Consider the following 16,289-nt stretch of genomic DNA (forward strand, 5'->3'; position numbering starts at 1 on the left):
CCAAGTCACTTACACGGAAAGATTATCTTCAATTTTAACAGCAGTGCTTTTGAGCTAGAAGAAAACTAACTATTTAAGATACATGAAATGGGAAATGTGAGTGTAGGATCTAACTAATCAAACCAACTTCATATTGCCGTATAAAGGCCACAGCACGCAAGAACTCAGGAAACAAGTGCTTTCTGAGAAGGCTACTAGAGAAGGCACTTCGGACAACCAAAACTACTAGGGTACACTGACACGGGGACAGAAATAAAGATTTCGTTTTGAAATGGCCGATTCCAGACTGGGGGCAGGAAATACATGTGGTGAGCCGAGAACATCGCCTCATGGGGGATGGCTTGGAAAGTCAAAGACTACTAGGCTCAGGGGTCAACTTGGACGGACTTCCACTGATCAGAAGGGATAAGTGCAATGTTCTGAAACACATTATATATACTGTAACCTATGAATTCAACACAATACTAAAAAATAATAATCGGTCATCTTAGAAACAATGACAGGAAACCAACTTATTTTGAAAAGGGTTACCTCTCCCATATAAACCATACCACTGGGCAACCAAAAAAAGTTGAGAGGAGGCTCCTTTTCTTGTGTACATGCCTGAGTTTTTTTTTTTTTTTTTAAGATTTTATTTATTTGAGAGAGAGAAGGAGAGTGAGAGAGAGAGAGCACAGAGGGAAGGGGCAGAAGGAAGGGAGAAACAGACTCCCTGCTGAGCAGGGAGCCTGACAACATAGGACTCAATCCCAGAACCCTGAGCTGAAGGCAGACACTTTACCAACTGAGCCATGCAGGAGCCCCATGCCTGATTTCAACAGATGACAGCGAGGAAACTGCTCCGCTGTGTGTGAAACTCTGACCCAGAAACAGGTCACCTACAAATAGTTTAGCAAGAGGTTCCCCTCGAACATGTAATGAGTGATGGAGACGGGGGTGGCCCCTTTCCAACCATGCCCCATTTCCAGGGAAGTTTCTCTTTACAGAAATATTCTAGCTAATAAATACAAAGGAGGAATAATATCACCATGTTGGAAACTTTATTAAATTAATGGGCCTATCTATTGAGCATCAATGGCTGCTAACAACGCAAAAAGAAACAACCAGACTATGTGCCTCCTGACAGAACACAGAACCACCTACAGAAAGTAGGCTTTGCCAAAAAAAACGAATCCAAGCACAGTCAAGCATCCAGATCCAACTACCAGCTTGCTGTAAATACGGAAGACAAAAGAACATGTTAGCAGTACCATCGAGATAGAATCAGAAAATTCAAACTGTAGCAAATTCTACAGGCCAACAAACCCATTTTTTTTTTTAAGATTTTATTTGTTTATTTGTCAGAGAGAGATAGAGCACAAGCTGGTGGAGCGGCAGGCAGAGGAAGAAGCAGGCTCCCCACTGAGCAAGGAGCCCGATGCAGAACTGGATCCTCGGACCCTGGGATCATGACCTGAGCCAAAGGCAGATTAATCGACTGAGCCACCCAGGTGTCCCTCTTTAGTTTTTTTTTAAAGATTTACTTATTTATATGAGAGAGAGAGAGAGAGCAAGCGGCAGGGAGGGACAGAGGTAGAGAGAGAGAGTCCCAAGCAGTCTCCTCACTGAGCACAGAGACTGATGCGGGGCTCGATCTCACAATTCTGAGATCATGACCTAAGCTGAAATCAAGTCAGATGCTCAACCGACCTAGCCACCCAGGCACCCCTCCTCATACTTTAAGTTTAAAGAAAATGGGTTTGGGGCACCTGGGTGGCTTACTCGGTTGGGCATCTGACTCCTGGTTTCAGTTCAGGTAATGATCTCTGGGTCGTGAGACTAAGCCCTACATCAGGCTCTGTGCTCAGTGGGAAGTCCGCTTGAGATTCCCTCCCTCTCCCTCTGCATTTGCCCCGGTACTGAGCATCAGTGGCTGCTAACAACGCCTGGGTGGCTCAGTTAAGCATCTGACTTCAGCTCAGGTGATGATCTCAGGGTCTTGGGACCGAGCCCCGCATCGTTGGGCTCCCTGCCCAGTGGGGAGTCTGCTTGTCCCTCTGCCCCTCCCCTGCTCGAGCACGTGCAGCACTCTCTCTCTCAAATAAATAAAATCTATTCAAAAGAAATAATTTTTTAAAAAATAAAATCTTTAAAAAGATGGGTGTTTCCTTCCAAGAGGATGATAAGGGAGAGGCAAGCAATCATTACCCTGAATTTCTTTCTTAACCCAGGTGGGAGTTATAAAGGTATACACCTTAATATCACTTGTAAGTTACGTATCATTTGTTCTATGCCATCTATATATGTTTTACAACAAAGGTTGTAATAATTTGTTTTTAAATTTGTATTTTTAAGAAACATACTATTAGATATAATTAAAATAAGATTTCTTCCTCTTTTTTTGGTGTGGCATTATTGCAATAAAATTTCCTTTTTTCTAATTAGAAGACAATACACAAGTAAATACATTACATCATTCTTTTATCTAATTCATACGAGACAGCACTAGAATCCATTAAGAATCATGTGAAAATCAGAAAATCTGACTATGGTTTGACTTCAGCCTAAAAGTTTGAGCTAGTTATTTAAATGGTATTCTCATCACTCGCTGGACATTAACAACACATCACTCTGGTGGGTGTTGGTAACTTCTAAGAATACCATGGAACTGACAGGTAAATAGCAAATGCCTGGTGGCCTAATGGAAACCACTGGCGTACGCTGGCCCATCAGAAGCTGACTACCCAACGACTGTCAGATACTGGTCCATCACGCAGTGCACACTAGGTCAGATCAGCTGACGCTCAAGCTACCCTGGGTTCACCTGTCATGTTAACATTTACAAATTCAACAGCCATGGCAAAGCTCCCACACCTGTGCACAGCTAACCGTTCTTTGCTCACACTCACCCATCCATCATCCCCCCGCCCCCCGGCTTGCTTTTGGAATTTCTCTGTTTCTCACCCATTTACAAGCAGCAGTAAGGAATGGTGGATAAGAAATGCTGGCCCGGCTGAAATAAGTTCAGGCAAACTACTCACAAGCACTGTTTCTGATTAATTTTAGTTCATAAAGGGTCTGAGAAGCCACACAAAAAGTCATCAACCTGAGAAATAACAGTCCCATTGGCTCATAAAAAAGGGAGCCACCTGGGACACCGGGGTGGCTCAGTTGGTTAAGTGTCTGCCTTTGGCTCAGGTCATGACCCCAGAGTCCTGGGATCAAGCCCTGCGTCTGGCTCCCTGCTCCACAGGGAGTCTGCTTCTTCCTCTACCTCTCTCCCTCTGTGCGTACGCTCTCTCTCTCTCAAATAAAGTAAAATCTTTAAGAAAAAATAAAAATAAATTTTTAAAAAGGGAGCCCTCTACATTCAGGACATTTTCAGACTTACAGCTTATCTTTCACTATAACTAAAACATTAGTTTTGAGAAAACTCGATTCTATGCATTACAATGTACACCGATCTATTTCACGAGAGAAACTGTCAGGAAATGTAACCTACGAAATGACAGAACATATATGCAGAGTCAGGAACTACTCACTCATGTTTAAGGCCGCCATCCCTCCTTGTGGAGCTGCAGGATAGACATTCGGTACGTTCGTGGTCATGAAATCCGCAATCTGTTGTAACGCCAACAGGCCTGTGGGATTCTTCCCCTTCTTAAATTGTTCCTGTATCATCGATTCCAACTCTTCACAGAAAGCCTAATAAAAGGCAAATTAAAACAGTGAGACACCATTTCTTTTCCACTCCTTGGGAAGGCAGAGGTAACTAACACACAGACTGCTTTTTTGTTCGTTTTCATCCAGTGCTAGAAAAGTAAATGGATATTCTCATTTATTACTACTTGGAGCATAAATTGCTACATTATTTCTAGAAACTAGTGTAAATAATTCAAAGCTTGAAAATCTGAACATTCTATAGCTAATAATCTTTTCTAAAGAAATAATCAGGGACATGCTCAAAGATTACTTCATATGGATGTTCATTCCAGCAGGACTGACAAAGGGAAAGCAGGTAACAGCCAACATATGAAACAGCAGAGAACTGACAACACACACAGATCCACCTCACAACGGAATTCTATGCACACAGTGAACACGAAAGGCTGAGAAAAATTAAATAACATTAAATTGCTCTTGATACATTTTGGATTGTGAACTGGTTGTAAAGCAATACCATCAGTGTTTTGTAAGAGTGAATACATATCTAAACACAGAAGACTAAAGTAAATGCATCAAAATGTTCACTATAATTATCTTAGTGATGGAATTATTAGCAATTTCATGTTCTACTTTATACTTCTCAGTATTTTCTTCAAAACAGTTTTTTTCAAAATAGATTCTTTTAATTACTTTTTAAAAGTTGAAAAAGAGATCCTAAAACATTTGTCCTTTATCAAATAATCCTAAGCTTTTTTAAAAAGATCCTATAATTAGGCAAAAGGATTAAGTTGGGTTGATGGTGATTTTAATATAAAGTCACTACTGAAACTATACAGGTTAATTTATAGCTTTGTTCTCCCAAACCGTATTGAAATCATTTTTCACATATCCTGTAAACAAATATCTTATCAAATAAATACTATTTAATATGAAAATGTGAGCTCACTGAATGAACATCCACATCTGATTTTAAACACTCTGAGGGCTTCTGGATGATTCTATATTAAACTTCTAGTTTTTCGGTGCTTGAATGAAAACCTGAAAAGATATATTGCCCAGGGACAGTCTAAGTATAGCTATCACTTGCAGGAAGTAAGCGACACATGTACTACATTTAATACAATGGTATAAAAGAATGTCAGGGACCAAGAGCTGCTGGAGGAACCCCTATTTACCATATCATGACAAATGGTGTCACAGATCATATTCTGTGGGAGTGAAGGAAGGAGGAGAAAGCGGACAGGGGCTTTGACAGCAAAGAAGAAATCAATCAATGAAACACAGGTATTCAGCCATCTTTGTTATCAATGCCGAGCAACGATCTAGACAGATATGCAAACACAGGATAAAGGGATACAGACAGATGCAGAGAGCCTCACTAAAGGTCACAGAGTACGCCGGGACAAAGGACGCAACAGTTGCATAAAACAAGCCCCCTGCCCTCACAGGCCCTCAATCTCAAAAATCAAATCATCTATTTCCACGGTTTCCAAATCCACAGATGTATCTATGGGAAGCTCAATTCAACATGCATGTACCATGTACGTACACACCACAACTCAGCACACACAGTGCAACACACGTTAAGTATCACATGCTGTTCTATGCAATGAAGAGATGCAGCTAGAAAAAATGGTCTTTGCCATCAAGGAACTTAAAGCTTAGCATGTAACACACAAAAAGAAAACCACAATGCAAGAAGCCCTCAGGATCCACAGCATCCCTGATGACCTACATGTGCAGTAAGGAGTGGAGCAGTGTCCGGTGAGCTACCCATCCAGACCCCAGCGTCTAGCTCCAGCCAGCAGTCACCGGCCAGTGACCCCGTGTGCTTCCTTGGTCCTAACTCCCTGTGGTTCAACAACCACACCCTCACCTCTCAGCATCCCGCCTGCCTCTCCTCCAATCACCTTTTCCTCCAACTCACCCGCCTCCCACGTGCACAATCATGTCCTAGACGTGCTCTTTCCTAACAACTATGCCCCAAGCATGGGTTCCCCAAACACCCCCTCCTAGCATCCAGCTCACCCTTTCTTCAACTCCATCTTGACCCCATCTCCTGTCCACCACCCCTTACCTTCCCTGTGTCCTGACCTCCCTCGGCTAGCTTAAAGCCTTGGTTTAACATAACCATTCCCTTGCTCACACATGCAACTATTTACCATTTTACCCAGCAAAACCCCAACCCTGGTTAAATTCAACCCTTCACTCTTTCTACTCATGCTGCTGAAAGTGGCTGGAGGGGGTGCGGGGGTGGGAGAGACACAAACACACAGGACAACACCATGCTGCCTTGTCTCACTACAAATTCATGACCCTAACCTGAGTGCACCCTTCGCATTAACCCAAGGACAGCCCATCCCCTCACCCACTCTCACACCCTCTCTCTCCTCACACCTCCCTGAGCCCATTCTCAGCAGGTGACCCCACTTACGATTCCCTGGAACAGAAGATCAGCCTGAAGAAAACTCTCTTAAGCTCCCTCCGGCATCTATGCAACCATCAGCATCTGGGCTTTCCCACTCCCTGCAGTGGCTCAACTCTTGTGCTCCGAACACCAAGAGTCCAGCACCAGTATGTTACTAGGAAGCAATCGCAGGCTTTCTGGTCTTTCAGCTTATGTCCTTTCTCTGTTCCAGGGTCCCACGCTGCATTCAGATCCGTAACAGTTGATGCTGACTATGTGTGTCCTAGACGACCTGTGGATGGGGGCCCGCACACACTAGGTGCCATAAGTCGACTTTCTGCACTCCGCCCCCAGTGATGTTTACTTAGCTTCTTGCAACTTTTACATAGGAAACTGCTCAAGCCAAAAGTCTAGATGTTCCCTGATTTCTTTCCTTCCTCTTACCTACCTCTTCCTCGCCATCCACCACCAAGTCCTATTAATCCTACCCTCAAAATAAAACTGAAAAATTACTGACACCTCCTGCTTGAAAGATGGTTTTCTCTCTTGCCCCATGCAATACTTTTTTTTTCTTTTTTTTTTTTAAGTAGGCTCCACACCCAAAGTGGGGCTTGAACTCACGACCCTGAGATTAACAGTCACATACTCTACAGACTGAGCCAGCCAGGCACCCCTACAATACTCTTTCTTTCTTTTTTTTTTTTTTTTTAAAGATTTTATTTATTTATGTGACAGAGAGACAGCCAGCGAGAGAGGGAACACAGCAGGGGGAGTGGGAGAGGAAGAAGCAGGCTCCCAGCGGAGGAGCCCGATGTGGGACTCGATCCCGGTACGCCGGGATCACGCCCTGAGCCGAAGGCAGACGCTTAACGACTGCGCTACCCAGGCGCCCCTACAATACTCTTTCTATACCAAACCCAGAACGAATTCTTTAAAAACAAAATCGTGGAGCCTCCTTAAGATTCTCTTGCTTGCACCCCCCCACCCCCTACCCTCTGCTCCCACTCGCGCGCGCTCTAAGAAAATAAAACTGAATAGTGCCACTCCCGTCTGCAGCCCCCTGATGACTCTACTATACTCTGAATGCAAAACAAACTCCTGACCAGAGCCTACAGAGCCTTCCAGGACCTGCCCCCTCCCTGTCGCCTCCTGTGCTCAGACCACACTCGTGCCTTCTGACCCTCCAAGCCCATCCAGCTCATCCCTCAACTAGGGATTGCACTAGCTGCCCTCAGCTGGAACACTGCTCTCCCCACCCCTGCATGGCCAGGTCCCTCTGCTCATTCAGATGCAGGTGAAACGTCCCTTCCTCAGAGAGGACTGTCCCAACCACCACTCAGTCTAATCACCCCACTGCTTCCTGCACTGCGCTTCTGTTTGTTATTGCTTGTTCGCCTCCTTCGAGGAGGATGTGAAGTCTGAGACTTGACCCAGGTGCTTACCCAGGTGTTACACACGTGTCAAAATTCACCAAGCTGTACACTTAAGATATGCATACATTCCTCGAAGTTATGCTTCCACAATATGCAAAGAGTAATGATAACCAAACAAAACCTACTACAGTTAGATGACTTTTTTGTCCTGTTCACTGCTAAGTGTCCAGGTTCCTTGAACAGCATATAAAAGATAACCAAACATTAAAAAAATTCAATGAATGTCTGCCAAATGACACCCCGAAGTTTTAAGGGAACAAAACAAGATTAGAGGGGAAAAAAGAATAAAGCATATACAAGGGCAGCACCACCAACACAAGGAACCGATGGAGAAAGAACTCCTTTACACAGACACAAACAGAAGACAGTGGGCGTGCTTGCGGCTTAAAGTGCTGGTGTCACTAAAGGTAAAACCAGCCATTGATGAGGTCCTGTTAAGGCCTACCAAGTGCCCAGCACCAAACGAGGTGGTCTGGAGGGAACAGTAATTTTTAAATGGTCCAAAAATAAAGAGACTCTATGGAGAAGTAGTGAGAGTAAAAAGGAAAAGCAAACACCTCCTCTCCTTTATGATACTTAAGATCTTTCATTTATTTTGCCTGATAACTTGAACTGAATGGAATTCTTTCCATACCCATGCACATACACACGAGCACGGATTTCCTGGGTGAAAACGCAGGGACTCTGGCACATACAACAGAGCTAAGAGCTGAAGTATCAGAGAAGGAAGAAGACACTTCTGCAGAGAAAAGGCTTCTCTTACGGGACTCTGCAGGATCATGGACACCCTCTTCTTCTGCTCCATCATATTGAAGTCCTGGCGAAGGTCCGGTGCCATGTTCCTCTCTCGCAAGTACTCTGGATTGTTCTCATCCACCCTGTCGAAGTATCGTTCCTTGTGAGGGGCTGTGGTCGGGGGTGGTGAGGTCACCACGGCAGCCCGAGTGTCACCATTCATTGCACAATCTTTCTCGGTTCCTACAGAATCAAAATACAAGAAAGTCTTGTGTTTGAATCAACGTCCAATAATTTCATCACAAGCACATCAGCCTGACAAACACAATCTTCAGCGTGAGAACATTATGAGTGACTGAGTCGGAGCCATAATGTGTGAGGCTTCTTTGTGGCCTCGGAGGCACAGGGCTCATCAGCCATCTCCCACCCTTCCACTGAACAGCGGCATTTTTCGGCCTCGCCATTGTTCTTCATCAGACAACAGGAGAACAAGCTCACAAAGCTATTATGTCCTCTGTCAAACTGAAAAATAACTAGATGCTGAATTTTTTTTAAATATTTTATTTAGGGGTGCCTGGGTGGCGCAGCGGTTAAGCGTCTGCCTTCGGATCAGGGCGTGATCCCGGCGTTATGGGATCGAGCCCCACATCAGGCTCCTCCGTTGTGAGCCTGCTTCTTCCTCTCCCACTCCCCCTGCTTGTGTTCCCTCTCTCGCTGGCTGTCTCTATCTCTGTCGAATAAATAAATAAAATCTTAAAAATATATATATATATTTTATTTATTTATTTGTCAGACAGAGAGCGAGCACAAGCAGGGGGAGCGGCAGAGGGAGGGAGAGAAGCAGACTCCCCACTGAGCAGGGAGCCCCACGTGGGGCTCAATCCCAGTATCCTGGGATCATGACCTGAGTCGAAGGCAGACGTTTAACCAACTGAGCCACCCAGGCGCCCCTAGATACTGAATTTTGACAAGATAGTTTAAGTCATGATGCTGTTCCACACAGACAGGACCTACCAACAGCAGCACGGTTCATTTCAGATTTCAGAGAAATCTGATTTATGATATTTCCCAAAAACGTGTCCGTAGTGATTTTGCAAAGGATTCTCCAAACAGATCAATAAGAAAGCAGCTGCTCACACATCTGTATTCGTGCAAACAGGAAATGTTCCTCATCAGATCACGTTTTCAGTTCAAAGAACAGCAGGTACTGAAAATGTCAACACGCCTTAATTTGTGACTAATCTAAAAGATGCCCAAACGACCCAAATTTAAAAGTCTGGTATTATGGCTACTTACTCTTTTTAATCCCAATCTTTTATTTGAAATGATGTTCAAATACGACGTTATATGCATCTTTAACTACTAAATCTCTAAAGAGCACCCTTTCCTAATCATACAAATAGTTTCATTTCTATTGCTGACAGCTCTAACTATACGTATGAAACATCTACTGAGCATCTATTACGTCTCGCCACTGGGCTAGGCACAAAAAGTAATCGGACACTGTGCTCACCTTGGGGAAGCGGGGTTCACAGACTCACGGAGAAGGGAAGAGGGGTTGGTGGCGAAGTCATCAGCATAGAGACAGCAGCTAACACCGGAGAGAGAGACACTGGCTAGCGGAACCCGGAGTGGGAAGGAGCAGAACCAGCACCTGGGGCCATCTCCAGCACGTAGCAGTATATAAATCCACAGTTTTGAATCAATTAAGAACAAGAAGGAAAGGATGAAGAGACAAGCTGAGAAAGAGACTCAAGAGCCACGAGCAGAGTTTTACTGGTGAGTGGACAACAGTTCCTCAGGCCACACAGGGTGAGCAAGGAAGAGATTTTAAAGAGTTGATTAAATGAGCAAGTCAAATGCAATCCATTCCCCTTCCTTATACAGCACACAAAAATTCATTCCAAATGGAGCACAGGCCTCAATGGAACAGAAAATGGAACAGAAAAACCTATAAAATTCTTAGAAGATAACACAGGAGTAAACCTGAGACTTGGGGTCAGGCACGGGTTCATACGACATCAAAAGGACAAGCAACAGGAAGAAAAAAAGAGATAAAGTTTGTGCTTCAAAGGACACATAAGTAAAGAGACAGCTACAGAACGGGAGGAAGTATTTGAAAATCATGTATCTTTGAAGAGATCTACATCCAGAATATATAAAGAACTCTTACAACTTAATCGTTACAATCAAAATTAAAAAAAAAAAACTTGAAAACCATCACGTGGCCTCAGTGGAGGCCACAAAGAACACAAGAATGGAGCAGCTGAGACCTCCTGCATTCCTGACACACAAAATCACGAGACATGAATAATAAGATAAGGATTTTGAGCTGGGAAGTCCCAGGACTGCTTGCTATGCTGCAGCTGAGCATGGAAACAATGGTGATGAGGGGCGGGAGAATCCAGCTTCTCTCACTTGTACTTGGTCCTCTCACGTCCCCATGTGAGATGAGGGGGCTTTACAGATGAGGGGGCTCAGGTCACTCAGCTAGGAAGGGAGGACTGGGTTCAAACTGCAGGCCATCTGGCGGCAGAGCTTTTGTTCTTAACCTCTAAGCCGCACTGTAAACAGTGAAGGGGGGGGGGGGGGACATGGGACAGAAGCTGCAGTGCGGGGAACCATGGCCCCAAAGGGACGGGAAGGGATGAAATTCATCCAGGTCCTAAGAGTCTGCATGTCTCATGAGCTCCCAAGTCATACCAGTGCCACTGAACTTGGACCACAATGGGAATAGCAAGGCTTTAAAGAAGAGTTTATATAAAAAATATCTTACGGTACAAGAGCCAAAGAACCAGTTGGAGAAACCCCCACCTCTTTTTTTTAAGACAGATCAATTTGGATATTGCTCTTCTGAAGCCTAAAGATATGACAGGAAAAACAATATGCTCACAGTGACACTATTTCAAGGACTCAAAGACAAAGTATGAAAACAATTTGGGACTAAAAGTCAACACAGAAAAAATAAACTAAGGACCTGAATGTAGTCTTTAAAACTGACTCTTCTCTAAGTGTATCCTTTAAATTTTTAGTTTAATCTGTTCACTTTAACCTAGTTTGTTCTAAAAGAATGACGCAAAGAACAAAACAATGGTCGTCTGACAGTTCTTCATCAGATGCAAACGAAGCTGAACATTCTGAGCCAATGACACAAAGGTTCCACTTCAGTGGTTCAAAAACGAGAAAAGGAGAAGAATATACAGCATTGTTATTTCTCTATCACTAAGTAACTCCTGATCTGAAGCCGTTTACACCAGTGAATAAGGACGCGGGCAACACTGCAGAGGGAACCACAGCTGTTTCTTGTGCCAGAGCTGACTCACAATCTCTGAAAAACGAGATAAGGCAGAGATTGTTTGTTTTTTAAGATTTTATTTATTTATTTGACAGAGAGAGACAGCGAGAGAGGGAACACAAGCAGCGGATGCAGGAGAGGGAGAAGCAGGCTTCCCGCCAAGCAGGGAGCCGGACGCAGGGCTCAATCCCAGGACCCTGGGATCATGACCTGAGCCGAAGGCAGATGCTTAACCGACTGAGCCACCCAGGTGCCCCAAGACTGCTCTTTTTACGACAAGCTGCTGTGCGAATAGGGCAAGACGAACTGCAGACCAGACATGCATGTGTCCGTCCCTTCCTTCAATGAGGAAGTCTATAAACTTAAAGTATACATATTCTGAGCCCAGTAATCAAGAAAAAACATAATTCCATTTTTAAAGCACAAACCTGTACTTAGTTTTTGTCAATTATGCCTTCAGGTTTCATTAACCTAGCTTTTAAGAGCATGTTAAGACAGCAAATTTTCCTAGAAAGATCTCTACAAGTAAGTTATTACTTAATCCAAATTTTTAAAAAAGAAATGGGAAGGGGCGCCTGGGTGGCTCAGTCGTTAAGCGTCTGCCTTCAGCTCAGGGAGTGATCCCGGCGTTATGGGATCTAGCCCCGCATCAGGCTCCTCCACTGTGAGCCTGCTTCTTCCTCTCCATCTCCCCTGCTGTGTTCCCTCTCTCGCTGGCTGTCTCTCTGTCAAACAAATAAATAAAATCTTAAGAAAAGAAAAGAAAAGAAAAGAAAAGAAAAGAAAAGAAAAGAAAAGAAAAGAAAAGAAAAGAAAAGAAAGAAAAGAAAGAAGGAAGGAAGGAAGGAAGGAAGGAAGGAAGGAAGGAAAGAAAGAAAGAAAGAAAGAAAGAAAGAAAGAAAGAAAGAAAGAAAGAAAGAAAAAGAGAGAGAGAAAGAAAGAAAAGAAAGAAAAAGAAAGAAAGAAAGAAAGAAAAGAAAAGAAAAGAAAAGAAAAGAAAAGAAAAGAAAAGAAAAGAAAAGAAAAGGGAAGGGGCGCCTGGGTGGCACAGCGGTTGGGCATCTGCCTTCGGCTCAGGGCGTGATCCCGGCGTTATGGGATCGAGCCCCACATCAGGCTCTTCCGCTATGAGCCTGCTTCTTCCTCTCCCACTCCCCCTGCTTGTGTTCCCTCTCTCGCTGGCTGTCTCTATCTCTGTCGAATAAATAAAATCTTTAAAAAAAAAAAAAAGAAAAGAAAAGAAATGGGAAAATACAGATGCAAAAAAAAAATTCTGGCAACATTAGAGTATTTTATAATAATTTAAAAGGTACTGGGGCGCCTGGGTGGTGCAGTTAGGCACCCAACTTTGGATTTCAGCTCAGGGCATGAGCTAGGGGTCGTGAGGCTGAATGAATCGTGCTTCAGGCTCCACACTCAGCAGGGAGTCTGCAACTCTCTCCCTCTGCCTTTCCCCTCTTGCACACTCGCTAATAAATCTTTAAATAATAATAATAATTTAAAACATAACAACAAGCCCACTAGTTGTTAATGTCTAACAGTACACCAGTGGTCACAAAATCAGTATTAAAATCTGCTCAATACATTATGAAACTATAAAGATTCCTTGGCATAACACACATAAGAGATTTTAACATTTAAGTGAAAAACTATAAAATTTCCTATTCTATTCTGTAATCTTATCACTACTGTAATTATGATCACACAGACAAGATGATACAATGGCAAATGAGCTGTACTAAAGCTGAACAAATTGATTAAAGAGAAGTGCGGATCAGTGTTTCTCTATCTCGATACTCTATCAAGCTGCAATAATTTTACCTGTGTAAAAATTTTAAGATTTCACTAATCTTAATATGTTGCTACCTAAATCAAAGGAACCTCTGGGAACAATCCTTTCAAATAAACACACAAACGCAACAGAACCCAAAGGTCTGGATGAACCCTGACAACCAAGGTTGGCCTATCCACGTGACATCTCACATCCACCCTGCCCACGTCACTCCTGGACACACAACAGCCTCCTAATTAGTTTCTCTACTTCTTGTCTCCCAACAACCCCCGCACCAAACCATTCCCCCAGAGAGAACAGGGAGTTTCAAAATTATGCCTGATGTCGGCACACACTGCCCTGCTTAAAACCCGATGGCTAATAAAAGGACTTTAGCTGAATCCTGATCTAAATCTAAAAATGAGATTTGAGACAGTTAGACATGTGAACACCAACCAGACTTGGATGGCATTAAGGAATTATTATTAAAAGTTTTAGATGTGATATTATTATGGTTATGTTAGATATAGAAGATACATACAGAAATACTGATGGATGACATAATATCTGGAATTTGCATAAAGCTTCTCTGAGGGGAGGGAGAGTACGGGTTACACAAAACAAACAAGACAGGCCACGTGCTAATAATGTTGAAGCTGGATGAAGGATAAAGCGGGATTCACCATAGTATTCTGTCTATTCTGTACTGTCTGAAAGGCTCCATAATTTTCCCTGTTCTTAGACTAAAGCACCTCAAGACCCTACATAAAGCTGGTCTCTGCCTGCCTTCAGATGAACATATTCCAGCAAGTTCTTTCACACAGAAACCACTGATAAGGGGATGAAAGGATATTTTAAGATTAACGTCCCTTGTCTAATGTCCCACAAGACACCACTGTGCCTTGTATGTTATTTACTGGTCTGGAAATAACAAAGTGTGTCCTGGAATATTCTTTCTCACAAAAGTTTCTAGCCCCAGGATGATCCATCCCAATGTGTAACTAAACCTTAGATCAGAAACTAGACAAAGTCTTGCTTCTCTTAAATATCTATGAGTTCATTCTAAAGCCTGTGGAATGATTCAATTATTTCTTCGCATCTCCCTTCCAGCACAGACATTTTGCTAATGGGTAACTACCCCAACCAGTCACTTGATTTACTTCTGAATCACTAAAGGCAGAACACTCAAACCAAAGGCTGAAACAAGAAAGTAGCCATTAACAAAATTCTCTGCATCAAGTGTCAAGAGAGCCATGTCGGTTTCTAAATATTCTTAAAACATTTCTCAGAAACCATGACTGCCAGGTGATAATGAATTATTGCTCCAAAGAAAATAAACCAGAAGGAATCAAAAATGCTCGTGTAGTAATAAAAGTGGTAGTTTCTGCGGCTGTCCTTGGCCACCTGATACCCAACTCCAGGCAGCCTTTGGAGTCGATAGGAGAGTAAGAAAAGAAGGGACCTCTGTACTACCTGCCTTTACTTCTATGGCGCTTAACAAAATCCCCACTACTGCTACTTCCCCTATTATGTGCAAGGCACTGGAGATAAAAAGTTGCAAAATGAGTAGATGACAGACAAATAAAGGTAATCAAATACTCTTGCTGCCATGACAGAAACCCACTTATGTATCAGCAAGGGAGAAATGTCTGATGGTAAGAGGCAAAAAGAACAGAGTGAGGGTGTTATGGGTTGAACTGTGTTCCCCCCAAATACAGCTTATTTGGAAACAGGATCAGTGCAGACATAATTAGTTAAAACAAGGTCATACTGGAAGAGTATGGGCCCCTCATCCAAAATAACTGGTGTCTTTACAAAAAGAGGACATTTAGATACGATACAAATACATCTCACCGTGTGAAGATGAAGGTAGAGGTCAGCTGAGGTGATGGATCTACAAGCCAAGGAATACAAACGACTACCAGAAAATCACCAGCGGCTGGTGGAAAGGCCTGGAACAGATTTACCATCATGGCCTCAGAAGAAACTGACCCTACTGACACCTTCATCTTCCATTTTTGGCCTCCAGAACTGAGACACAGTGAATTTCTGCTGTATGAACCACCCAGGCTACGATACTTTGTCATGGCGGCCCCAAGAAACTAACACAGAGGGCTGTCCGGAAAGCTTCACAGGAGAGGTGCTTTTAGAGCTCACCCAAAACAAAACAAAAACAAAAAATGTAGTGATGAGAAGTGATGGACGTGTTAACTTGACTGTGAGAATCATCTATACGCATATCAAATCATCAGATTGTACACTTTAAATATACTACAATTTTGTCAATTATACCTCAATAAAACTGGGGGGGAAAGCTTTAAAAAATTTGGAGTCTTCGCTGGAAAGAGTGACAAGCTTTTAAACAGGAGGAGCCGACACTGATGGCTAAGCTTGGGCAAAGGACTGGGAACAGTGCTGCATCCAGTCCACACCCTGTCCAGCGCCTCGGGTGGGAAAGCAAGAGAGACGTGAAAACTCTAGCCAGAAATTCATGATGAACTTCTAGCAACTGGGTTGCTATGCCAGTCAACAAAAGAGAAGTCCCTAATATCTACTGGCAGGAGGGAGTCCAACACCGGAGCTCTCTCCCAAATTAAACAGAACACAAACGTCATGAGTTACACCCCTCACGGCTCACATTACCAGCTTTGTTCTCCACTTCCCCTAACGGACAAACACCCACCTTATGTTTAAGATTCTTCTTCACAGGTTCAGGCTGAGTGCTGTGCCCTACTTGGGACCTCAAAGTTAAGTAAAAGCCTTTAATTACTCTGATCGGATCATTTCTATTCCTGTGTCTCCGGATGTTCTCTTGCAAATGAAACTGCTCAAAAGTCCCCTTTAAAATAACCACTGCTTACTGTGTGTAAGTGCTGATCTAAAACTCACTTGCAGGGTGCCTGGGGGGCTCAGTCAGTTGAGCGTCTAACTCTAGATTTCAGCTCAGGTCATGACCTCAGGGTCCTGGGATGGAGTCCTGCATTGGTGGGGAAGGGGGGGGGG

General features: G+C 43.4%; 1 protein-coding gene across 5 annotated transcripts in view; it reads right to left on the reverse strand.

Moving 5' to 3' along the window:
• Nucleotides 1-16,289, reverse strand: part of ADD1 (adducin 1) — an 85,445-nt gene that overhangs the window by 34,639 nt on the left and 34,517 nt on the right. For all 5 annotated transcript variants that reach the window (XM_087864328.1, XM_045774853.2, XM_045774854.2 and 2 more), the window contains exons 2-3: nucleotides 8,249-8,463; nucleotides 3,522-3,684 (exon numbers count right to left, since the gene is read on the reverse strand). In XM_087864328.1, coding sequence (XP_087720454.1) covers nucleotides 3,522-3,684; nucleotides 8,249-8,443 — 358 coding nt within the window. In that variant the 5' untranslated portion in view covers nucleotides 8,444-8,463. The remainder of the gene's footprint in view (nucleotides 1-3,521; nucleotides 3,685-8,248; nucleotides 8,464-16,289) is intronic.

This window comes from Ursus americanus, chromosome 8, assembly GCF_024610735.1.
Source record: "Ursus americanus isolate L20-20 chromosome 8, mUrsAme1.1.p, whole genome shotgun sequence".
NCBI classification, from domain to species: domain Eukaryota; kingdom Metazoa; phylum Chordata; class Mammalia; order Carnivora; family Ursidae; genus Ursus; species Ursus americanus.